At 38.3% G+C, this 26,921-nt stretch overlaps 1 protein-coding gene across 1 annotated transcript in view; it reads right to left on the minus strand.

Moving 5' to 3' along the window:
• The window catches only part of LOC121867079 (nuclear speckle splicing regulatory protein 1-like), a 95,114-nt gene that overhangs the window by 66,655 nt on the left and 1,538 nt on the right, over positions 1–26,921 (minus strand). The window contains exons 3-4 of the mRNA XM_042366834.1: positions 26,574–26,901; positions 19,219–19,242 (exon numbers count right to left, since the gene is read on the minus strand). Of these exons, the coding sequence (XP_042222768.1) occupies positions 19,219–19,242; positions 26,574–26,901 (352 nt within the window). The remainder of the gene's footprint in view (positions 1–19,218; positions 19,243–26,573; positions 26,902–26,921) is intronic.

The raw sequence follows: 26,921 nt of genomic DNA on the forward strand, positions 1-26,921 counted from the left end.
TGGCAATAGCCTTTGTAACCTGATCCCCCATGCTGTACTAATGCCTTACACATGACAAATGTTGTACTTTCCAAAACTGTCTGAGTTGCTTTCACCTTTCAGTAGCACAACAACCAGAGCTAAGGTCGCGTGAATGAATACGCTTTTAAAGGAAGCAACAGGCACTGATCCATGGGTTGGATGATAGAGGTAGTGTTAGGTGAATGTACACTACCTAACATTAGGCATGTCGCCCAGGTGTGGTGGTGTCCCGGAGCATTATCCAAAATCAGTAAAATCTGAATGGAACTTTGTTGCAGATAATACTCCTTAACTCAGTGAACCAATCTTCAAAATCAGGTCATCCCAGGGCTTGTTAAGATAAAGGTTAATACGTTTAAAAGCCCTGGGGTTCTCTGCGAATGATAGATCATGAAGGCTTTAGCTTGAACCAGCAACATTCCCCCCCAACAGAAGTGTAATTCTGTCCTTGAATGCCTTAACTGGTTGGCATTGTTTTTGCTCTCTTTTGTGATGTATGTCCGCCTCAGGCATGCACTTCCACAATAATCTCAGTCTCTTATCCACATTGAATATTTGCTCAGCAATTCTCCATGGGACCATCCCTCCTTAAAAGCTGCTGTAGCTCCAACATCGGCACTAGCTGCCTCCACTCACCTTAACATTGTGTAGACTGTGCTGCTTTAAATCTATCAACCAATATCTGTAAAGGTTTGATCACATTCATCTCCTGCCTGCTCCTTCAGGCTTTGGAACAGGCTTCTTGTTTAGCCTGTATGGTTAGGAACGCTTTAAGTGCGTCAGTCTTCATCCATATCACCAAAAAGTTCTTCCATATCGTAATAGGAGACCTTTGTCTTTTTCTTTGATATTATAGTTCCCTTTATAGTGTTATCCTTTCATAAGTCCTTCAGAATATAGGATACAGCTTCAGTGTGAGAAACTTAGGTCGTGGGAGATTGTTGCTACTGTTTTTCCATTTCATACTGTGCTGTTATTCTGCCATCCAAAAGTAATTGCCTGTCTCCTTTTCCTTGGAGCACCACCAGCACTCTCACTTTACGCTTCCAGTCATTATCAAGTCAATTAAATACGATAATAACAAAAGTTCACAGCGATCAGTATAGGATAATTTATAGCCAAACACAAACAAAGTGCTCCAATCGAGGAGTGTACCTAATTAGGCAACCCTCCATCTCGCCTGACGGAAACGCTTTTGGTATAGAAAATGCCGCTGCCATTTGGTACTATCGCCAAAGGTCGCAGTCGTATGTCCTGTATGGACGCCTGTATGGACGACGTCAAAGCAGGTCTGACCAATCGAAGTCCACGAGTCGTAAGTCGGTTCATAATATATATATATATATATATATATAAATATATATATATATATATATATATATATATATATATATATATATATATATATATATATATATATATATATATATATATATATATATATATACAGTGAACCCTCACCTTGCCATGTCAATTGAACCCACGGCGTTCACAGAAGTGAACAACATAACATATGGGATTAATTGAAATAGAGACCGGCCGACCCCAAACTCCACTTTTTCAGACACAATACCACGCTTGTAGTAAAATAACTTCTTAATTTTATGATGGTATGCACACATAATAATTAAGAAAGTATCAATAATATGGTTTTTAGCACTTACATTAGAAAAGATGGCTGGGCACACGGGATGGGGTTGGTTCCGAGGCAGAGGGCAGATTATTGGCCCTCACCAGTATCACTTGTATCAATTGTATCACAATCCACCACAGAGGCTTGCAGGGCCTCTTTGTCAAACCCCTCAAAGTCCATGTAAGTCCATATCCTCACTATCATTATCACTATCACTGACTTGGGCCGGCTGTGGGTGGCGGTGAAGAACTCGGTAATGTTTTGATGACTGGACGACCTTGTGCGCGCCTGCTCGCGGCCGCTACACAACATGTGGATGGCGGAGAGGGTGGAGAGATGGCAGGAGTTTGATCCAAAATGGCGGGTTTCCGCCAGCCGCTCACGCAGAATGGGTACACGCACCGCGAATGAGCATTCCGGTTTCGCAGGGTACACCGCTAGAACGTGAAACGCTGGAATGTGGCACAGAGCGAGAGGGTTGACCGAAAAGTTCGTTAATCCCAAACCATTGTTTCAATGGGTTTTTGGGTAATTGGTTCCAGCTCACCTAAAATTTCCCTAAATTCAACAAAAATGGTAGAAAAGTTCACTTACTTTGAGGTGTGTATGTAGAAGGCTCCTGGATGATGATGATGATGGGCTTAGAATGTAGGTGGAGTAGAAGGAAGAAGAGAAGGCATTGGTGGAAGAGAAGTCACCCCATGGCGCCATTTCACCCATAAAATTTAGCTCTGGTGTAACTCAAGATTATTTTAAAATAACACTGCACTGCACTATATATTGTCAATATGTAAAATAAATTTCAAAATGACCAATAATTTGCTTGGAAACACAGAAAAAAGCGTTTAGTTGAAGAGTCTCAAGCAAGATGTTACCTCCAGTGAAAACAGAGAGAGACTAACTCCTGTTTGCTGTGTTAAGAGGCTGGATGCCGCGCATTAAACTAGTCACTTTACCTTCAATTATGTTCAATAATTGTTAAAATGACTAAAAATTGAATATTAAACTTTTAAAATTATTGAATAGTATAAACTTCTTGATATTTACTAAAATAGTAAGGAATTTAAGCCCTAGAACCGATTAATGTATTGGCGGACTGATACTAAAGCTGGTTGCCCGGTCAGTGCAAGCGAAAACATGTTGAGGTCGGTTCGTAAGAACTTCGTTAACCGAATTTTTTTTCGTTAACCGAATTGAAGATCCTTATGGAAGGCAGTTAGATTGTCGAAATTACGTTAACAGGGTGGATTAGCGAGTTACTGTATATATATATATATATATATATATATATATATATATATATATATATATATATATATATATATATATATATATATATATATATTATATATATATATATATTTTATATATTATATATATATATATATATACATTTTATATATTATATATATATATATATTTTATATATTATATATATATATATATATACATTTTATATATTATATATATATATATATTTTATATATTATATATTATATATATACATATATATATACAGTATATATATATATATATATATATATATATATATATATATATATATATATATATATATATATATATATATATATATATATATATATATATATATATACAGTCAACATACATATACAGTCAACCCTCGCTTTACGCGCTCTCACATTCCGCGTTTCCACGTTTACGCGGTACCCTGAAGGAACCCATACCGCGGTGCGTATACTCCTTTACGCGGGTGAAGTATAATGTTTTTATTTAGCTCATGAAATTCATACAAATTACCCGGCCAGAATATAATTTACATTGCTGGAATTCCTACAATTTGATGATCATTTTGAATATAAACATCATAGATTTTGCATTAGACATACAAATTTTAGATATAATGTTTACTCTGAGTAAATATATTATCTTTTGTGCAAAATATATGACATTTATATTCAAAATATTCCTGGTCTTACAAGGAATCCAGCAATGTCAATTATATTATCCTAACTTTAGTTTGAGGTATTTTTTGTTACTATACCTGGTTATCCCCCCAAAATTTCTCAGAGAGGGAAGAGCCAGCGAGTGTAGTGTGAGAAGAGGGGGAGGGAGTCGTGTCCATTATTTGAATGGACATTAACTTGGCGACTGTATTTCTCTATTTCTCTTAAGTATTAATTGTGTGCATGTACCATCATAAAATTAAGATGTTATTTTTACTAGAACATGGGTATTGTGTTGGAAAAAGAGGAGTTTGGGGGTCAGCTGGTCTCTATTTCATTTAATCCCATATGTTATGTTATTCACTTTACGCGATTCTCACTTTCCGCGGTACCCTGTGGGTAACATTAACCGCGTAAAGTGAGGGTTGACTGTATGTATATATATATATATATATATATATATATATATATATATATATATATATATATATATATATATATATATATATATATATATATATATATATATATATATATATATATATATATATATATATATATATATATATATATATATATATATATATATACATATATATATATATATATATGCAAGTAAATCACTGTAGGTGTAGCGTGATCTAGAGTATATGCTGATAACCACGAGAAGAAAGAAGAAAACCGCGAAGCTCCCAAAAGCTTTACGTGTAATTCACATCTTCAGGGGTGAGTACGAACTGATCTGTACTGCACCTGGCGACCCATGTTTTAATACTCACTTATGATTATCGCACATATATATATATATATTTCATTAGCCCAATAAAAAGCTGCATTGGACTGCATACAATCAACACCTCAACCCGCCAGGATTCGAACCCACGGCCCACAAGCCTATGACTGTGACCGGGGAACGCTAACCGCTGGACCACCAGGATACTAAAAGCAGTCCTAGACTTTGTTATATTTCACACAAAGCCTGTTCAACGAGCTTATGGCGCCATGAACCTCTAATGGGGACTACCCGTATCACGTAGGTGGTCAGAGCAACGTTTTTACCAAATCTGGCTTCGAAACACGAGGATCCATATATATTTCATGGGGTAGTCCCCATTAGAGGTTCACGGCGCCATAAGCTCGTTGAACAGGCTTTGTGTGAAATATAACAGAGTCTAGGACTGCTTTTAGTATCCTGGTGGTCCAGTAGGTAGCGTTCCCCGGTCATAGTCATGGGCTCGTGGGCCGTGGGTTCGAATCCTGGCGGGTTGAGGTGTTGATTGTAAATATATATATAGATAGATATATATAGATATATATATGTATAGATATATATATATGTATATATACCCATATATATACACACACAGTTGGGTCTTTATTTACGCAGTCAATTGAACCTGTGGAGGCCCGCGTAAAACAAGAAACACGTAAATGAAATAACAGAACATATGGGATTAATTGAAATAGAGACTGGGCCGACCCCCAAATTCCACTTTTTCCGACACAATACCTACGTTGTAGTAAAAATAACATCTTAATTTTATGATGGTATTCACACATGATTAAAAATTAAGAGAAATATCAATAATATTAGGTTTTTTAGCAATTACGTTAGTAGAAAAGCTGGGTTGGCACATGTGGATGGCGGCTGATTCCGCGGCAGAGGGCAGATTAGTTGCCCTCCGGTGAATCACTTTCCCTACTCGCAGAGTTTTGCAGGGCCTCCCAGACAAACCCCTCAAAGTCCATATCCTCACTGTCAACATCACTATCACTGACTTGGGCTGACAGTGGTTGTGGTGGGTTGCGGGCGAGGAAGTCCTCAATACTACGTTGACGACTAGCATTGATGTTGTTGAGATAGATCTGGATATACAGCTCCACAAATTTCGTCAGATGGTTACTAGACGCTTCATACCGATGCTTGTCTGGGTTGTTGGCAAGGATGAGCTTAAGTTTCTCCCCCAACTCAATGATTTCCTTCACATCATCATGACTTAGTCCAGGTAATTCAATGTTTTACTCTGGTGGTGGGGGTCCCGCGGCAGCCATTGTGAGTTGTGAGGGGAATAGCAGGCACAAGAGAGAACTGTATACGCGGACTGAGAACAATGAGACAGGCCCTGCTAGGTCAGCGACTTCTTCCCTCCCGTGGCAGGGCATGTCATATTACATTAAACCAATCATAGCTAGCGGGGGAGGGAGGTAAGGATGCGTGACCCAATCGCAGTCCGATATGTCATATGATGTCACCGATAACGAAACAGCGCACCCCTCCCCCCGCTTGTGGTCAGGCATGGCGGGAGATGGTGGGAGGTTTGAATCCAAAATGGTGCGCGGCTGGACCGCCAGCTGCTCTCCGCGTAAATGACCAAATTTACCGCGAAATTAAAGCATTTAAATTCTGGCGAGGCACCGCGTAAATGACAAAACACGTAAACAAAAACCGCGTAAATCCAGACTCAACTGAACACACACACACACAGAGTAAGATCTCATATTTCCCGCGATTTCATTTCGCGAGCACTACCTAATGTAACCAAGTCTTATATTTGGTGTAACATACCATGAGTTTCGGGAGCTCCCCAGCCAACTGAAAGAGATACAGCAAGATGAATGCTGGGCACCGTCTTGAATAACGTCACAGCCCTCATACCAGTTACAGTCAATTCTGCTACAACGCGTGTTTTGTCAACGCGAATTGGTTGTAACGCGATTGATGAATAGGGGAATGCCAATTGTAAAAAGCGAACTTTTGCATACGAATGTTAGCTTTAACACGATTCCATCCTCAACGTTTAAAGCGTGGCGCGGGGTTACGCAATGTTTTCAGTTTACGTTTGACATCACATGTTCAACGATTAGTCCTTTGTTTGTGAAGTGTTTTTTGAGAGGAACTCTGTAAATTTCGTTCTTTTTTTTCAAATTTAGCTGTTACGCATAAATACTGCATGAAAAGATTAAGTAAAAAGAATGTTTCGCAGTGAGGACTAATAATGATTTACACCAGCGCTCTCTGTTTACATCACGTGATCAATTGAATTGCGCAGTTTCTGTCGATTACTCCATGATTTTCGCTGTTTTCTCCAATTTTGTTGTGTTAGCAATGAATATGGAAAGACAAGGTAAGAAGATTGTTTCCAAGAAGCATTCTGGTGATCGAATTGCCCGGACTGCTATTGTGTGATTTTGTGGGTGGTGCTACCACCTGTCGAGTTAAGATAATGGCCTCTACCTCTACTGGGAGTCCTACTGGTGCTGGTGGGGGTGGGACAGATCCACTTAAGCGACCAAATAAGGAAAAGGAGAACCGGGACTATCATAAGGGAGTTAAGTTTGCCAAGTACTCGATGCAGGATAAGTAGAGTGTGATTAAGTTACTTGAGGAAGGCCTAAAAACTAGTTTCCGAAAAGCACAATCAGGTCAATAAAGGCAGAATTTGTATCATTTGGAGGTTAAAAATGGGAAACTCAGAAGTTGATGTTGAGTGGCCAGTCTATATTGTTATTTTTCCCATTAGTTTATGAATTTGAATTTGGCGCAGTTTTTCCAGTCTACAGTGGTCCCTCGGTTAACGAGCACAATTCGTTCCAGCAGGTTGCTCGTTAACCGAAACCATTGTTTCAATGGGTTTTTGGGTAATTGGTTCCAGCTCACCGAAAATTGCCTAAATTCAACAAAAAAGGTAGAAAAGTACACTTACTTTGAGGTGTATATGTAGAAGGCTCCTGGATGATGATGATGGGAATTAGAATGGGGGTGGAGGAGAAGGAAGAAGAGAAGGCATTGGGGTGGAAGAGAAGTCACCCCATGGCACCATTTCACCCATAAAATTTTAGTTCTCTTGGTGCAATTCAAGATTATTTTCTTTAAATCAACACTGCATGCATTATATATTGTCAATATGTAAAATATATTTCAAAATGACCAATAATTGCTTGGAAACACAGAAAAAAAGCATTTAGTTGAAGAGAGTCTCAAGCAAGATGCTACCTCCAATGAAAACAGAGAAAGACTAACGCCTGTCTGGTGTGTTAACAGGCTGGATGGCACGCCAGAAACTAGTTTCTTTACCTTCAATCATGTTCAATAATTGTTAAAATGACTAAAAAAGTTAATATTAAACTTTTAAAATTATTGAATAGTATAAACTTCTTGATATTTACTAAAATAGTAAGGAATTTAAGCCCTAAAACCGATTACTGTATTGGCGGACTAATACTACAGCTGGTGGACCGCCAAATGCAAGCGAAAACACGTTGAAGTCGGCTCGTAAAAAACTCGTTAATCGAGGGATTGCTCGTTAACTGAAGTTAAGAATCTTATGGAAGGTAAATCGTTAACCGAAATCTCGTTAACCGAGGCGCTCGTTAACCGAGGGACCACTGTATATTAATCGCGAAATACAAGATCTTACTGCATATTATATATATATCAATGTTGTTTTGTAACAATTGTCACTTAAGATACAAACATTAATCATTTCTATCTTAAACTTTAATTAGAAACAAATACTAAAGTTAATTGCATTTTTTCATTAGTTTACTTTGTATAGTATCATGTTTTCTGAATTGACAACGAGAAAATGGTTTTGTGACCTCAAACGGTAACCAATCACAGTGCAAGAAGGTAACCAATCAGCACGTACGGAAAAGCAAGGTACAGATAAACAGTAGCCCTGTTCTTAACTATTCACCTGCTTGCATCAGTCTGTGTTTGGGAATGAGATCATCCATGGGAGAGGGGTGGTGGTAGGGTTGGAGGGTGGGATAAGGTTGAGAGAGAGAGAGAGAGATATAGAGTGTCGTGGTGCTGGGGTATTAATTAACCCTTAAGCCCCGGGTTAGGGTGCCGCTGGCAGTACCCCCACCCGTGGGTAAATTGAGAAAAATCAAAGCTTTTCAATTTTTTTTTAACCTTTTTAAATAATAAAACAATAAAAAATAAGTAACAAAAACTATATATTGACCCTCTAGAAACTACCCTGGTAGTGTTGAGGGAGGGAGGGGGGGGGGAAAGGATATAGGGGGACTGTTGTTTTGACAGATAAGCTCGTGGTCACCTACGCACTTAGCAGCTATTTTTAGCTTGCCTTTGTGTCGGAGATGGTCAATTATGCATATATTTACTGATCATAATACTTATTTGCTATAAATAATTCATTTAGAATGTTTTATTTGCATTATTTTTCATAAAAAGTGCTTGGCAACACAAACACAGTCGGTCGCTAGGCTGTCTGGCTGGCTGTCTTTGTGTTTGGTAGAGCAAGAAATGAATAAAATAACAATAATTCCACAATAAAAATACATTTATAACATAATAATAGCATTATTTTCCAGTAATACTACACTACAATACAACTACACTACTTTTAGCAATATTATTTTGATACAATATAATAAAATGAAAATAAAAATGAAACAAAACAAAAGTAGGTAATTAAGTTCAGGAAGCTTCCCTGTGGCCGAGCGTGTGTAGTGTGACAGACACATAAACACACTGGAACCTGATAACCCACGTTGGGCATTTAAACACTGGCGGGAATAGGCGAGTGTCTTATTACGTCACCCAGGGCGTAAGGGTTAATGAATAATAACTCAAATTAAAAATGGTTTGAAAGCATTTGAGGTGGATGTAAGATAGATTACAGGGAGTTTTGCTATAACGCGTGTTTTGACAACGCGAATTGGCTCTAACGCGATTGATGAATAGAGGAACAATATTTGTAAAACGTGAACGCGTTTGCTCTAACGCGATTCCACTCAAACTGTTGTTGTGGCTTGGCGCGGGGTTATGCAGTGTTTACAGTTCACGTTCGACATCACATGTTCAACTGATTTATGTGTTTTGCTTGTGAACAATTGCAAAAATAATTTACCGTATATCTCGACCTATAAGAAGGAATTTGAACCATAAAAAAATTAGCCCAAAGTTAGGGGGTCGTCTTAGGCACCAGATATAAAATTCTTACCTCTTAAATATTGCGGTTTAGCGTGTCAAGAGTGGTGATGGAAACATCGTAAACCACTCAAGGTCCTACCACTTATTATTTTATAATGAAACTTACGTTTGGGAAGCTGGATTAAAATGAAGATTACCGGTACTGTATATTAAAATAATAAAAATGTACTATAAACCTGTCTAACATACCGTAAAAGAACAATATACCCCGGTAATAAACACAGCTGCTATCATCACCACCCCCCCCCCATTTGCCAGTGACAAGAAAGGGAAAGTGACCTTGACTGTGACCGCCTGTGGCTATTTTTAGCCGTCCTTGTGTTTGGAGGTGGTCAGTAATGCATATCTGTATATTTACGGATGATAATACTTATCTCCTATAAATAATTAATTTAAAATTTATTTTTTTACAAAGAATATTCAGTAAATGACTGCGTCAATTCTTGAAACTACCGACAGTGGTAAATTTAGGATATAAATGATGAACAGAAGTCACGTCATGGATTCGGAGTTTGGTCCTTAATGATCACCATAAATGTCTGGTCAACTTCACCTACCAGGTTTAATGGTAGCCTCCCTTTTTCGCGAAACAAGTATATAAATTAAAGAAAATACTTGCAGTGTGTTAAATATATTACAGTATATTATAAATAAATAAATAAACAAATAAATCGGCAAATCTATTTCAAGTAAATCGAAATATTTTACTCACACCGACATTAGTTCCAGTTAAATAACCGAAGCTTAAGTGAGTCACTAGTGTACACCAGCCGGCAAAATTTGATGCCAATAGTTTAAGTGAATTGGCCTTATTTTAAATAACCAACCATAAATAAATGCAAAAAGGAAAAAAGATCAAAGGTGAGAAACATTATATTGTATGTATGTTGTGTTGTCAAAGGAAGAGAAACAATTGAAACTGCAATTGTGTGTAAATGAGGCAGAAAGATAGATCAGCAACCTAAGACTTGATCAAAATTTTTGTGATGCCATATGGAAGTAGGATCTACCATTACACAATACTGTACATTATGCTTCCAATATCTTCCCAGGCGGTAGTATCTCCCTGTTTGGTAGCTGCCTACTACCTATACACAAATTTTAGTTATATTACTTTGATACAACATGATAAAGTAGACAAACAATGAAAATAAACAAACAAAAGTTATTTACCAAGACCTTCTCTCTGAGAACAGAGGGTAATAGATGGAGAGGAGATAAGAAGGCTATTTATAGCCCGTCTCTGTGTAGGAAGTCGACCACACTATAAATAATTCATTTAAAATTTATATTTTTTACATAGAATATTCAGTACATGACTGCGATTATAAAATAGGCCGAGATATACGGTATGTAATATTTATGTCTGTGTGATGTAAACAGAGCGCTTGGCCTCTCTCTCTCTCTCTCTGTATGGATGAAATTCATGGTTTAGAGTGAGTGATACGAATGTCGTAACATTACTAGGCTGAAGGCGCCGGAATACTACTTAAACACATCAAAATTATGTTAATTGATCACTGTATAGTAAATTCATTCACTCATAATTTAAAATTCCCTTATCATCCTGTGTTATATACAGAAATACTTGAGTCCCTGAGCGAGTACACAAAAAGAAAACGGAGGACTAAGACATCCTGAAGTGGATAGAGAACGGACATCTCTACTGGGGGACTCAAACGTTTCTCATGTTTTGTGGGCGCTCTAGCATAATATGAATAATATGTAAATTACAATTTACATATATATATACTGTAAGTAAATTGTAAAAATTTAAATAAAAGAGAAAAACTAAATACGTAGTGTTTAAAGTGTACTGTACAGTGTTGTGGCTTGGCGTGGGGTTATGCAGTGTTTACAGTTCACGTTCGACATCACATGTTCAATTGATTTATGTGTTTTGTTTGTGAACAATTGCAGAAATAATTTATGTAATATTTATGTATACAGTATACCTGTATAGTATATGTAAATTGTAAAATTTTAAATAAGAGAGAAAAACAAAATATATAGCGTTTTAGACCCGCGCGCTCTGTTTACTCCACACGTTCAGTTTGAAACACATGTGAAGTTTTTAAGCGTCCTCAGTGAATTCTGATTACTGTTTCTCCAATTTTGTGACTATGGAAAAGAAGAATATCTCTGGGAAGCGTTTTGGTGATCGCATTTCCGGTGGTGATCGTAAAAGAAAGGCTATAACACTTGAAGAAAAGCTTGATGTTTCATGACTCCTCAACATCAACCTTCTCCTCCATCAAGTTATATTCATATTTTTTCAAGGTAAAGTGTAACATTTGCTGTATGATTTCATTATTAGATATGAATGTAACATTTATTTAGACTGTGCTATCCTTTGTGTTAGGCTAACTACGAATATTTTTTTCGATTTGGAGTAATCTGCACCTAACCCTATTTTCTCCATAAGCCGTTATTTCTATTACGCGAATTTCTATAACACGATGTTTTACAAGAACACAACTATCGCGTTATAGCAGAACTACCTGTATTGGGTCTCCTGTTTTTTGACCTGAGTTGACCTGACCTGTTGTTAAATCATCCATTTTTTATAAGCTCTTCTTTTCTTTGCAGTGAGGTGGTGTGTGGATTACTGGATCCCATGTTATTGACCTGACTTGATGTTATGTAAGGTCACCCATTGTATATAAGCCTCTCTCAGTCCCTGCAAATTCAGTTGCATCTGAAGATGTCTTGAATAAATACAAAAGCTAAGGTGCTCAGCGTAGTTAGTCGATTGAGAGGTAACAGTAAACAACATGCGGTGGTGGCAAGACAATGTCGATAATTTTGGTAGTCGTGATAAAAAATATTTCCTGCCCGTTTCACTCGCGAAATAAAAAAAATATCGCTATATATAGGAAAATGTCGATAATTTGGGTAGTCACAATAAATTTTTTTTATATATACAGTCGCTATATATCCCGACCCTACTGTATTATTAATATTTTTTATTTATTTGTTCCTCACATCTACTGGTACATACAGTATACATGCAACACAGTTCAGCCAGGCAGTCACCAAGATGAGTGAAGAGAGTGTTGCCTGTATGCCGTGACGTCACAGAGGGAGAGGGAGAGTGCGGGTGACCAGTTACAGATCACTGCCTCAATACATATGTTCACTTCCACACGTGCACACCCATGCTCTTCAGTTCTCTTATTTTACAGTTTTTTAGCCAATTTTCTTTATTTCTAAGCCACATTTAGAGTATTGTAATGATGTGCACTTGGAGCACAGAGTAAAATCAGCTCACAATGAGCAATTACGCAGGAAAGAAAGGTTGAGAAACTTCATCAGCCTGTATCTCAAAATTAATTTTCCAACACTCAAGACTGGAATTTCTCTGCCAGTTTTTGACCAATTTCAATGAAACAAAAACTCAGCATAGGAAGAACCTTTCCTCAACATAACTCCAGAGTCCAATATTTTCTATCTTGTAAGATTTATTTTTGGTTGAATATTTTATCTCGATATTTTGGCAAAAATTTCCACCAAATTTATAAATTTATATCCCTAAAACCAAAGACAAAAATAAACATCTCACCTTGTAATATTCAATGACAATACTAGATCTCTTAGCAATATCAATTTCAATGCAAAGTAGAAAAGAGTAATGGAGAAATACTACCTTGAAAATTTAGAAAGGGGTGAGAAAGGGTGTAAGGGATTGAAAAAAAATTAAAGGGCAGAAGGAGGTCATGGCACTAGAAATGATGTACATATGATCCTTGATTGATGACAAGAATATCATAACAATCGACCAAAATTAAAAGCACTTACACCTTAAACTGGACTCCTCCCTTAATAGTGGTCAAACTAAGGTGACCCAGCATCACCACACTACCAGAATATACGACTATTAGTGGATATTTACACAGTATAATCTAAGAATTTTATTTGAATCATGGAAAGCTGAAAAGTACAGTATATAAACTATTATGAGATATTAGAACAGGATTGAGAAGGATTATTTATTGAACATGAGCAGTGGCGTAGCCCTCACAATTTTACCTCTGGGCAGGGATCCCCCTTCCCCATCTCCTGATGTCACACCACCTCACCATCAACACCACAAAGATAGCAGACAAGAGGCAATGACATTATATTTGGCATTATTATTGTAAATTATAACCAATCAGGAAATATGAACATTCATAGATAATAGAAGGATGACATACTTATCACCTTAGTCTGACCACTATTAAAAGGCTGTTTCATGTCATTCTGCTAAATATGGTGCACTATTAGGTGCCACTTCTCAGAAAATGTGCCAACCACTTTACTGTACCAGGTATATCTTAAGTACAGGTGACTGTATATCAACAAGGAAAATGCCTTAAAAGACCTTCACACAAGTCTTGTTGGAATTTTGATAATAAGATGAAGGAGATGCTCACATGACCAAAGTAACTGGACAGACTCTCCAATGATTTTTTCCTCATATGGATGATGGCACTACAGTAAGTGACGTGATAATACTACTACTGAACTTTATACTACAGTACGTGACAAGATAATACTACTACAGGTACTGTACTTTATACTACAGTAAGTGGCATGATAATACTACTACTGAACTCTACACTACAGTAAGTGACATGATAATACCACCATAGTGCATTTTTTCCCAGGTGAGAAAAGATGACCCCCCCCCCTCAAGAGTTACAGCTGATTGGCTGTTGCAAACCTGTCAATTTTTTCCTGAAGTAATGATGTGTTTCTAAATGAGTTTATTCATAATCGTTGGAATGACCGTTCCTGACGACAAAGATATTTAGCTAAATTATATAAAGAAACATACATTCATTATTTCAAACATAAGCATGTAGGAAGTTTAACAGAAGTATTATACATGAATTAACTGATAAACTCTGGTAGCAAATTCATGCTTTCGGAGGATGCACTTAATATATATACATATTTTTACCTACAATAAGGCATATAAAGATAAATTATATATCAGTAATACTACATTATGCAAAAACAACATTTTTAAAGATCAGAATCACATTGAAATATTACACGACTGTTAGCAGAGATGGGAAAGATATGAAGTTGTTCGCTAGGGGGCAGTGAAATTTTGCTCAAAGCTGCACTCTTCAGGCATTGTTCCTTATACATATCTAAGACTCCATGCCAAATTTGAAGCTGATATGTCGAGGTTTAGTCTGCCGCATTTTCTACTGAAATTTTTAAATTTACCTACAGTACTAGCCAAACAGCCGCTGTGGCGGTGCAATGTTCTGTTCAGTGTTATAAAAGTTCCCAAACGTGAGGTGCAGTTTCTCCTTGACCAGCGAGGTGATAGGAAGATGAAGATTGCAGGGGTTGACATGAAAGTGACGAAGATGTGGGACAGAGTGACGGCAAGAGAGAAGCATGATGCGGACAGAGTTAGGAGACAGCTTGAGCAAAAACATAGATATCTGGTAGCTGGAGATATTCCTTATGTTGAGGTTAATTCAGATGATTCAAGAGATATTCCTCTCGTCAATACTGATGCTGATTTTGTCCCTGATCCAAGGGCTCTGACAGACACCAGTTCTCAGAACCGGACAAGACTCCCTACACTGGCTGCCGCTTGTGACCGATACTTGATTAGTGATTATGCTGGAGCTGCCATTGCTACTGCCACCTTAACTGACTATGGCATTATCACAAAGGATGACAAGAGTCAGGTTATTGGACCACATAAGCTGCGGGATGCGAGACAAAAATACCGATTTAAGAGGCAAGAAATTGAGATGGCTAGTTTAGATAATTTGACGTCACTCTATTTTGATGGTAAGAAGACCGCCACTCGTGTGATGATAAAGAATGAGAAGACCGAGAAATGGAGTTCGAGGATGATGGTGAAAGATCATTATGTCATCATGGTTGAGCCTGGCAATGAATATCTCACACATGTGACTCCCAAGACTGGACACGGAAAGCAGATTGCCAAAACTATTCACGAGTTTCTGGTGGAGAAAAATCTAACCCAGCAGCCCATTGTGTGTGTTGGTTGTGATGGAACCAATGTAAATGTAGGATCAGAAAATGGAGTCATTCATCATCTTGAAATGTTACTTGGTCACCCGCTCCATTATTTCATATGTCAGCTTCACAGAAATGAGCTGCCTTTCCGCGCAGTTTTTTATCACTATGATGGTAAACCAAGTGGTCCTGAGCATTGGCGTGGTCCCATTGGAAAGCAGATCAAGGAGTCTTTGTCTGAGCTTCCAGTTGTCGCCTTCCAGCCAGTCAGTTTCCCTGATTTCCCTGTGTTTAATGATGAAGTGAAGAAAGATCTGTCCTGGGATCAGAAATACCTGTATAGGATTTGTAAAGGAGTTATCACAGGTGTTGTTGAAGATGACTTGGCTGCTATTGAGCCAGGTCCTCCCTGTGTGTCAAGGTGGAACACCTTATGGAGTAGAATCCTCAGGCTGTATGTAGCAACATCAAGACCCAGCCATGAGTTGAAAAGAATTGTCATTACAATAATAAAGTTCAGTGCTCCAATGTGGTTTTACATCAAGATACACCCTTACGTAACACACGGCTCAAGGAACGTATTCCAGTCCCTGCTATATATGAAACACCTGAATAGTGAGGAGGAGACGATAGTGAAGAAGGCTGTCCAGAGAAATGCATACTTCGCCCACACAGATCAACTTCTTCTTGGTATGTGTGCAGATGAGGACATGACTGTTAGAGAAAAAGCTGTCTCAATGATAAGAAAAATTAGAGAGGAGAATCAGCAAAAGGAAGAATGCACTGGCAGATCTGAAGAGGAGGAGGAAGATTCTGATGCTGCTGTTGACGAGAATTTGTTAAACTATACTGATGAGGAGGGTAAAGATGGAGATGGGAATGAGGATGTGCCTCCTGTAGTCAACATGAGAAAGGTGGTGACTCCGAAACTAAAGTGGCAAGCAAAAAACTATCATTCCATGATTAACTGGAGGAATGAACTCAAGACTGAGCCTCCTTACATTGCTTCTCTGTCAAATCTACAGGTTAATGACATTCTTGAGACACCATTAGTGGTGCCCAAGTGGCCAAACAGCACTCAGGCGGTCGAGAGAGGCATAAAAGTGATGACTGAAGCTTGCACTGAAGTGACGGGATACGAATCGAGAGATGGATATATTAGGCAAAGATTATTGTCTAGGAAAATGATGCCAAGGTTCCGCACAAAAAAGAATTTCAATATGAACTTGTAATGATTTTCTATACGGTGTACCTGTAAAATAACATGTGAATTAAATCGATGTCACCCATGTAAAATTTATCATTATCCTGGAAAACATTAAATGACACCTAATTTTTGGTATACACTAAAAGTTGACAAAAAGTCGTTCGCGATGCGGCAGGGTAAGTATGCATGAAATGGCATGAAATTTTGCACAGGTGTTTGTTACAGCCATACAAACGATGCCTGAAAAGTGCAGCCTGCAACTCAAATAAAAGTGTTTTTTCCCTGCCCCCTATTGTTCGCAGTCATATTTCCTGCCTCTGTTGATGGTCGTGTAATATTTCAATGTGATTCTGATCTTTAAAAATGTTGTTTTTGCATAATGTAGTATTACTGATATATAATTTATCTTTATATGCCTCATTGTAGGTAAAAATAAGTATATACAGTTGTACCCCACTTAACGCGGTCAATTGAACCCAGAGGGTCCCGCGTTAAGTGAAATCGTTAACTGAAATCCGCGTTAAGTGAACAACAGAACATATGGGATTAATTCCAATAGAAACCGGCCCGACCCCCAAACTCCACTTTTTGAAGGCACATACCTATGTTGTAGTAAAAATAACATCTTAATTTTATGATGGTACATGCACACAATTAATACTTAAGAGAAATAGAGAAATACAGTCGCCAAGTTAATGTCCATTCAAATAATGGACTCAACTCCCTCCCCCTCTCACACTACACAGCCGGCTAACAGATGGTCGGTCGGTCCCTCCCTCCCCCCCCCACCCCCCACCAACCGTCCCAAGGAGATGTGTGGGATAACCTCAAACTAAAGTTAGGAAAATATAATTGACATTGCTGGATTCCTTGTAAGACCAGGAATATTTTGAATATAAATGTCATATATTTTGGACAAAAGATAACATAGTTACCTAGAGAAAAATTTTTATCTAAAAATTGTAAGTTTAAAGCAAAATATATGATGTTTATATTCAAAATGATCACCAAATTATAAGAATTCCAGCAATGTAAATTATATTCTGACCGGGTAATTTGTATGAATTTTATGAGCTAAAACAAATATCTTCAGTTAATAAAAAAAAAATAATCTTCACGACACTATCTGTCAATCAAAGTACCCCACCTTGCCTCCCCCCCTCTTCCAACCGCGCGGTCAGTCCCAACCCTCCCCCCACCCCCCACCAATCCTCCCTTCCAGAGTTTTTAACATTTAGTATTAAATAATACCTCAGATTAAAGTTAGGATAATATAATTGACATTGCTGGATTCCTTGTAAGACCAGGAATATTTTGAATATAAATGTCATATATTTTGGACAAAAGATACCATAGTTACCTAGAGAAAATTTTTTATCTAAAAATTGTAAGTTTAAAGCAAAATATATGATGTTTATATTCAAAATGATCACCAAATTATAAGAATTCCAGCAATGTAAATTATATTCTGACCGGGTAATTTGTATGAATTTTATGAGCTAAAACAAATATCTTCAGTTAATAAAAAAAAATAATAATTCTTCACACGGTAACAGATGGTCGGTTGGTCCCTCCCTCCCCCCCACCCCCCACCAACCGTCCCAAGGAGATGTGTGGGATAACCACTAAATTTTAATAAATAATACCTCAAACTAAAGTTAGGATAATATAATTGACATTGCTGGATTCCTTGTAAGACCAGGAATATTTTGAATATAAATGTCATATATTTTGGACAAAAGATACCATAGTTACCTAGAGAAAAATTTTTATCTAAAAATTGTAAGTTTAAAGCAAAATATATGATGTTTATATTCAAAATGATCACCAAATTATAAGAATTCCAGCAATGTAAATTATATTCTGGCCTGGTAATTTGTATGAATTTTATGAGCTAAAACAGGCAGTCAGGCAGGGTGGCGGGTGGGGCAAATCTAAAAATAGCGTCTCGGACATTCACCGCGTATATGTGGAAAAAACCCGCGTTAAGTGAAAGTTCAGCTTTGGCAAGGCACCGCGTATATGCGAAAACGCGTTAAGTGAAAGCGCGTTAAGCGGGGTAAAACTTTATATTAAATGCATCCTCCGAAAGCATGAATTTGCTACCAGAGTTTAACAGTTAATTCATGTATAACACTTCTGTTAAACTTCCTAAATGCTTATATTTGAAATAATGAAAGATGTTTCTTTATATAATTTAGCTAAATATCTTTCTTGTCAGGAACGGTCATCCCAACGATTATAAACAAACTCATTTAGAAACACATCATTACTTCAGGAAAAAATCGGACAGGTTTGCAACAGCCAATCAGCTGTAACTCTTGAGGAGGGGGCGGGGCATCTTTTCTCAGCTGAGAAAAAATGCACTATAATGTACTTTATACTACAGTAAGTGACATGATAATAAGCTTCAATCATAAAATTACATTCCAAAGATAAACAGATGGAACTCTAAAAGACTCATAAAGGTACTTACTGGCACAGCTCCACTGTCTGACAGCTATAGAAGAAACATATATTGTAGTGAAAAATAGTTTATTAAATTTTACTTCATTTGTAAATACAGTATATGATAGTATTTCATGGAAGGAAGAAACAATATTTTAATTCACTACCTGTACATGTTTACCACATGACAATCACAGTCATCCTAATCATGTATGTATACAGCCTTACCAATGATCACAGTCATCCTAGGCATGTATGTATACAGCCTTCCCAGTGATCACAGTCATCCTAGTCATGTATGTATACAGCCTTACCAGTGATCACAGTCATCCTAGTCATGTATGTATACAGCCTTACCAGTAATCACAGTCATCCTAGTCATGTATGTATACAGCCTTACCAGTGATCACAGTCATCCTAGTCATGTATGTATACAGCCTTACCAATGATCACAGTCATCCTAGGCATGTATGTATACAGCCTTCCCAGTGAACACAGTCATCCTAGGCATGTATGTATACAGCCTTACCAGTGATCACAGTCATCCTAGGCATGTATGTATACAGCCTTACCAGTGATCACAGTCATCCTAGGCATGTATGTATACAGCCTTACCAATGATCACAGTCATCCTAGGCATGTATGTATACAGCCTTACCAGTGAACACAGTCATCCTAGTCATGTATGTATACAGCCTTACCAGTGATTACAGTCATGCTAGGCATGTATGTATACAGCCTTACCAGTGATCACAGTCATCCTAGTCATGTATGTATACAGCCTTACCAGTGATCACAGTCATCCTAGGCATGTATGTATACAGCCTTACCAGTGATCACAGTCATCCTAGTCATGTATGTATACAGCCTTACCAGTGATCACAGTCATCCTAGGCATGTATGTATACAGCCTTACCAGTGATCACAGTCATCCTAGTCATGTATGTATACAGCCTTACCAATGATCACAGTCATCCTAGGCATGTATGTATACAGCCTTACCATTGAACACAGTCATCCTAGTCATGCATGCATACAGCCTTACCAGTGATCACAGTCATCCTAGTCATGTATGTATACAGCCTTACCAATGATCACAGTCATCCTAGTCATGTATGTATACAGCCTTCCATTGAACACAGTCATCCTGCATGGCATGATCACAGTCATCCCAGGCATGTATGTCAGCCTTACCAGTGATCACAGTCATCCTAGTCATGTATGTATACAGCCTTACCAGTGATCACAGTCATCCTAGTCATGTATGTATACAGCCTTACCAATGATCACAGTCATCCTAGTCATGTATGTATACAGCCTTACCAGTGATCACAGTCATCCTAGGCATGTATGTATACAGCCTTACCAATGATCACAGTCATCCTAGTCATGTATGTATACAGCCTTACCATTGATCACAGTCATCCTAGTCATGCATGCATACAGCCTTACCAGTGATCACAGTCATCCTAGTCATGCATGCATACAGCCTTACCAGTGATCACAGTCATCCTAGGCATGTACTGTATCAGCCTTACCAGTAATCACAGTCATCCTAGTCATGCATGCATACAGCCTTACCAGTGATCACAGTCATCCTAGGCATGTACTGTACAGCCTTACCAGTAATCACAGTCATCCTAGTCATGTATGTATACAGCCTTACCAGTGATCACAGTCATCCTAGTCATGCATGCATACAGCCTTACCAGTGATCACAGTCATCCTAGTCATGTATGTATACAGCCTTACCAGTGATCACAGTCATCCTAGTCATGCACTGCATACAGCCTTACCAGTGATCACAGTCATCCTAGTCATGCATGCATACAGCCTTACCAGTGATCACAGTCATCCTAGGCATGTACTGTACAGCCTTACCAGTAATCACAGTCATCCTAGTCATGCATGCATATAGCCTACCAGTGATCACAGTCATCCTAGGCATATACTGCACAGCCTGGCTAGTGATCAAGGTCATTCTAGCTCATGTATGCATACAGCCTTACCAGTGATCACAGTCATCCTAGTCATGCATGCATACAGCCTTAACAGTGATCACAGTCATCCTAGTCATGTATGTATACAGCCTTACCAGTGATCACAGTCCTAGTCATGTATGCATACAGCCTTACCACAGTGATCACAGTCATCCTAGGCATGTACTGTACAGCCTTTACCAGTGATCACAGTCATCCTAGTCATGTATGTATACAGCTCCACTAGTGATCACAGTCATCCAGGGCATGTACTGTACAGCTCACTAGTGATCACAGTCATCCTAGTCATGTATGCATACAGCCCACTAGTGATCACAGTTATCCTAGTCATGCATGCATACAGCCTACCAGTGATCATACAGTCATCCTAGGCATGTATACACAGCCCTACCAGTGATCACAGTCATCCTAGTCATGTATGTATACAGCCTTACCAGTGATCACAGTCATCCTAGTCATGTATGTACTGTACAGCCTTACCAGTGATCACAGTCATGCTAGGCATGTATGTATACAGCCTTACCAGTGATCACAGTCATCCTAGTCATGTATGTATACAGCCTTACCAGTGAACACAGTCATCCTAGGCATGTATGTATACAGCTTTACCAGTGATCACAGTCATCCTAGGCATGTATGTATACAGCCTTTCCAGTGATCACAGTCATCCTAGGCATGTATGTATACAGCCTTACCAGTGATCACAGTCATCCTAGTCATGTATGCATACAGCCTTACCAGTGATCACAGTCATCCTAGTCATGTATGTATACAGCCATACCAGTGATCACAGTCATCCTAGTCATGTATGTATACAGCCTTACCAGTGATCACAGTCATCCTAGTCATGTATGTATACAGCCTTACCAGTGATCACAGTCATCCTAGTCATGCATGCATACAGCCTTACCAGTGATCACAGTCATCCTAGTCATGCATGCATACAGCCTTACCAGTGATCACAGTCATCCTAGTCATGTATGTATACAGCCTTACCAGTGATCACAGTCATCCTAGTCATGCATGCATACAGCCTTACCAGTGATCACAGTCATCCTAGTCATGTATGTATACAGCCTTACCAGTGATCACAGTCATCCTAGTCATGTATGTATACAGCCTTACCAGTGATCACAGTCATCCTAGTCATGTATGCATACAGCCTTACCAGTGATCACAGTCATCCTAGTCATGCATGCATACAGCCTTACCAGTGATCACAGTCATCCTAGTCATGCATGCATAAAGCCTTACCAGTGATCACAGTCATCCTAGGCATGTATGTATACAGCCTTACCAGTGATCACAGTCATCCTAGTCATGTATGCATACAGCCTTACCAGTGATCACAGTCATCCTAGTCATGTATGTATACAGCCTTACCAGTGATCACAGTCATCCTAGTCATGCATGCATACAGCCTTACCAGTGATCACAGTCATCCTAGTCATGCATGCATACAGCCTTACCAGTGATCACAGTCATCCTAGTCATGTATGTATACAGCCTTACCAGTGATCACAGTCATCCTAGTCATGCATGCATACAGCCTTACCAGTGATCACAGTCATCCTAGGCATGTATGTATACAGCCTTACCAGTGATCACAGTCATCCTAGTCATGCATGCATACAGCCTTACCAGTGATCACAGTCATCCTAGTCATGTATGTATACAGCCTTACCAGTGATCACAGTCATCCTAGTCATGCATGCATACAGCCTTACCAGTGATCACAGTCATCCTAGTCATGTATGCATACAGCCTTACCAGTGATCACAGTCATCCTAGGCATGTATGTATACAGCCTTACCAGTGATCACAGTCATCCTAGTCATGCATGCATACAGCCTTACCAGTGATCACAGTCATCCTAGGCATGTATGTATACAGCCTTACCAGTGATCACAGTCATCCTAGTCATGTATGTATACAGCCTTACCAGTGATCACAGTCATCCTATTCATGTATGTATACAGCCTTACCAGTGATCACAGTCATCCTATTCATGTATGTACTGTACAGCCTACAGCCATAACAAGGAACTGAAGCATGTTAATTACACAGTGTCACTTCTGTTGAAATATAATTACAATATAACACCTCAAACAAATTATATGTAATTTTTTTTTTTTTTACAGGAATAGCCCACCAGGGCACAGGTCAATGACCCACATCAGGGCCTGGGGGCAAAAATGTAATAATAATAATAATAATAATAATAATAATAATAATAATAATAATAATAATAATAATAATAATAAAGAACCATATAGAAAAAAATTCAAAGGTGAGAAACGATATATGTATGTTGTATTGTCAAAGTAAGAGAAACAATTGAGACCTTGCAATTGTGTGTAAATGAGGCAGAAAGTCAGATCAGCAACCTGGGACTTGGTCACATTTTTTGTGATGTCATATGGCAGCAGGGTCTACCATTAGACAATACATTATGCTTCCAATATCTTCCCAGACGGTAGTACCTCCCTGTTTGATAACTGCCTACTACCTCACATAAGAAACATTATTCATGGCTTACCTTAAACTAGGGAGTTGGTGATTGTTTTAAATTTTTTATCTTATTTCTAAACTTTTTCCAATTGAAAGCCACACTCTTTTCACTTTCTCCCCCACACCACTTCCTTTCTGAGACTTCTAAGAGACTTTTGGCATGATAGATAAGCACAGTAGTTAGTTGACCAAGAGCTAGCAGTGAACAACACACACGGAGGCAGGACATAGACTGAGCGGATGTAAACAAACCCCATGCACCATACGGCGTGTTTGATGTGAAATTTAACGGAATCATGCCCGATTTATTGAAATATTTCGCTAAATTGAGCCAAAATAATGGAAAGTTCGATTTAGTGGAAATTTTGATTTAACGGAAAGGGTGGCTCGAATTAGTTCGTTAAATCGAGAAAATACTATACTGACCAATCTCCACTCCACTAATGTGATGCTCTGGACAAGAAGATGTCTGCTAATTTTATATTCTATTGCGTATGTGTATTATTTATAGCAACAGATCATTGTACAACAATTATAATTAACAGAAAGCATGGAAAACTAATAATTACAGTACATTACAGAAAAAAACCTGAGTACCGGACCACCGAGTAATGAGACAACAAAGCTGTACTGCACTTAGTCTACTTGTGGCTATTACTCAGTGCAGGCCTGTTCTCTCATGACATATAAATAACACACATTGTTAAAACAATGTCCAAGCATATATGTTTGGATTAAGGCTGCAAAGAGCAAAAAGTGCTTTACCATGAAGCATAGGATAAACTTGAAGTTCTAGCCATGGTTGACAATAAACGTTCTGTTCCCAAGATAATGTAGAAATCTGAAATTGAATTTACTAAAAGCATATCGTAAATGTAATCCACTTCATCACCATTGAAAGTGAAAGTGGGTCCTATAAACACCTGCATAATCTTCACTACATTTTTTTTTTTTACGGAGAATAGCCCACCCGGGCACAGGTCATAGAAAAGAAATAGGAAAGAAAAAGATCATATTAATCTACACCACGAAGATGCAGGCATACCAGCTTTTTGAAGTGAGACAGATTGTAAGAGGATGGAAACACAGAAGAAGGCAGAGAATTCCACAGTTTGGCTGTGTGAGGAAAGAAGGATGTACTATAACGGGTTATTCTAGTGTGACCGACAGCCACACAGAAACGGTGGGCACCGAGGGCAAGACGAGTGTTATGAGCCCACGGCCTTGCCGGCAGTACACAGGATGCCAAATACACCGAAAATTGCCCGTTAAAGTACAGTGACCCCTCGTTTAACGAACACTTCGTTTAACGTAATTTCGATTAACGAACTGCCTTCCATAAGGATCTTCAATTCGGTTAACGAAAAAAAATTCGGTTAACGAAGTTCTTACGAACCGACCTCAACATGTTTTTGCTTGCACTGACCGGGCAACCAGCTTTAGTATCAGTCCGCCAATACATTAATCGGTTCTAGGGCTTAAATTCCTTACTATTTTAGTAAATATCAAGAAGTTTATACTGTTCAATAATTTTAAAAGTTTAATATTCAGTTTTTTAGTCATTTTAACAATTATTGAACATAATTGAAGGTAAAGTGACTAGTTTAATGCACGGCATCCAGCCTCTTAACACAGCAAACAGGCGTTAGTCTCTCTGTTTTCACTGGAGGTAACATCTTGCTTGAGACTCTCTTCAACTAAATGCTTTTTTTCTGTGTTTCCAAGCAAATTATTGGTCATTTTGAAATATATTTTATATATTGACAATATATAATGCAGTGCAGTGTTGATTTAAAGAAAATAATCTTGAATTACACCAGAGAGCTAAAATTTTATGGGTGAAATGGTGCCATAGGGTGACTTCTCTTCCACCCCAATGCCTTCTCTTCTTCCTTCTCCTCCACCCCCATTCTAAATTCCATCATCATCATCATCATCATCCAGGAGCCTTCTACATACACACCTCAAAGTAAGTGAACTTTTCTACCATTTTTGTTGAATTTAGGAAATTTTCGGTGAGCTGGAACCAATTACCCAAAAAGCCATTGAAACAATGGTTTCGGTTAACGAACTTTTCGGTTAACGAACGACCTTCTGGAACGGATTGAGTTCATTAACGGAGGGGTCACTGTACCTGTAAAAGAGACAGTGAAGCAACATTGATTAAATAACATATTTTTTGCAGCTCTGAAAGCTTCTAGAATCCAGAACCCTACCTATATCTATTCACACTTCAAATAAAAACAACTGAATCCACTGAAAGTATATGATAAGTATGATAATTTTCGTTTAACTAATTTCTTATGAGCTTAAATATGCCAATCTGGGTAAGTGTAATATGCTGGCTGTTTTTCTGAACAGATGTGTCTCCCTGTTGATATGGATGCCCAAATAGTGGAATCCATCTGAGTAATGACATTGACGTGGCTTAATTAGTCTGGTACTCGGGATTTTTATCGTAATCAGCCTATGAGAGTTCTGTCCTCATATCTGAGGGTTGGCGACCACAGTCCTCCACTCTAAACATTCTCAGGCTGTTTTTACCAATCCTTTAAGGTTTTGTATCTCTCTGGGGACCCAGGTCTTAATTTCACTCATCCATCCCAGTCTCTGCCTTCCCTTGGCCCCCCTACCCTCAACTTTGCCCATTAATATTTCTGGTATTATCTGTTCATTCCTAATTATATGACCAAAGTATCTATTTTTTTTCTTTTTCTGTACATTTCAAGTATTTCTCTTTAAGCTTTTGCTAATCTTAGTACTTCTTCATATGTTTTCCTGTCAGTGCTACTTATTCTTAGTAATCGCCTATAACACCACTGTAATAATAAATTATTAATGTGTTCATTTTGTTAAGACTACAAACACTTACCTTTTTACTGTCTTTAGAAGGGGTATTCTTTGCAGAGGTGGAATCATCTTTTTTGCTTGACACTGCCATATCCTTCTTCCCTTCCCCTTCCTTGTTTGCAAGATTTGAGGGCACAATGACTTGTTTGGTTGCACTAACCAATACTGATTTTGTTGGGGTAGGCACAGACACAGTAGTCACAGGCTTGTTGACATCTTTATTCAAGGTTTCTGAAGACTTGACAAGAATTCTTCCATCAGCAGATTTAACTACTGTCACTTTCTGACCAAGTGATCCACCAACTGGGACTGCTGTACACTTTGGTGAAATCTGGATAATCTTCTTTTGGCTGCAAAATAAAACAAGAAG

Source organism: Homarus americanus, unplaced genomic scaffold (genome assembly GCF_018991925.1).
Source record: "Homarus americanus isolate GMGI-L3 unplaced genomic scaffold, GMGI_Hamer_2.0 scaffold6317, whole genome shotgun sequence".
Lineage (NCBI taxonomy): Eukaryota > Metazoa > Arthropoda > Malacostraca > Decapoda > Nephropidae > Homarus > Homarus americanus.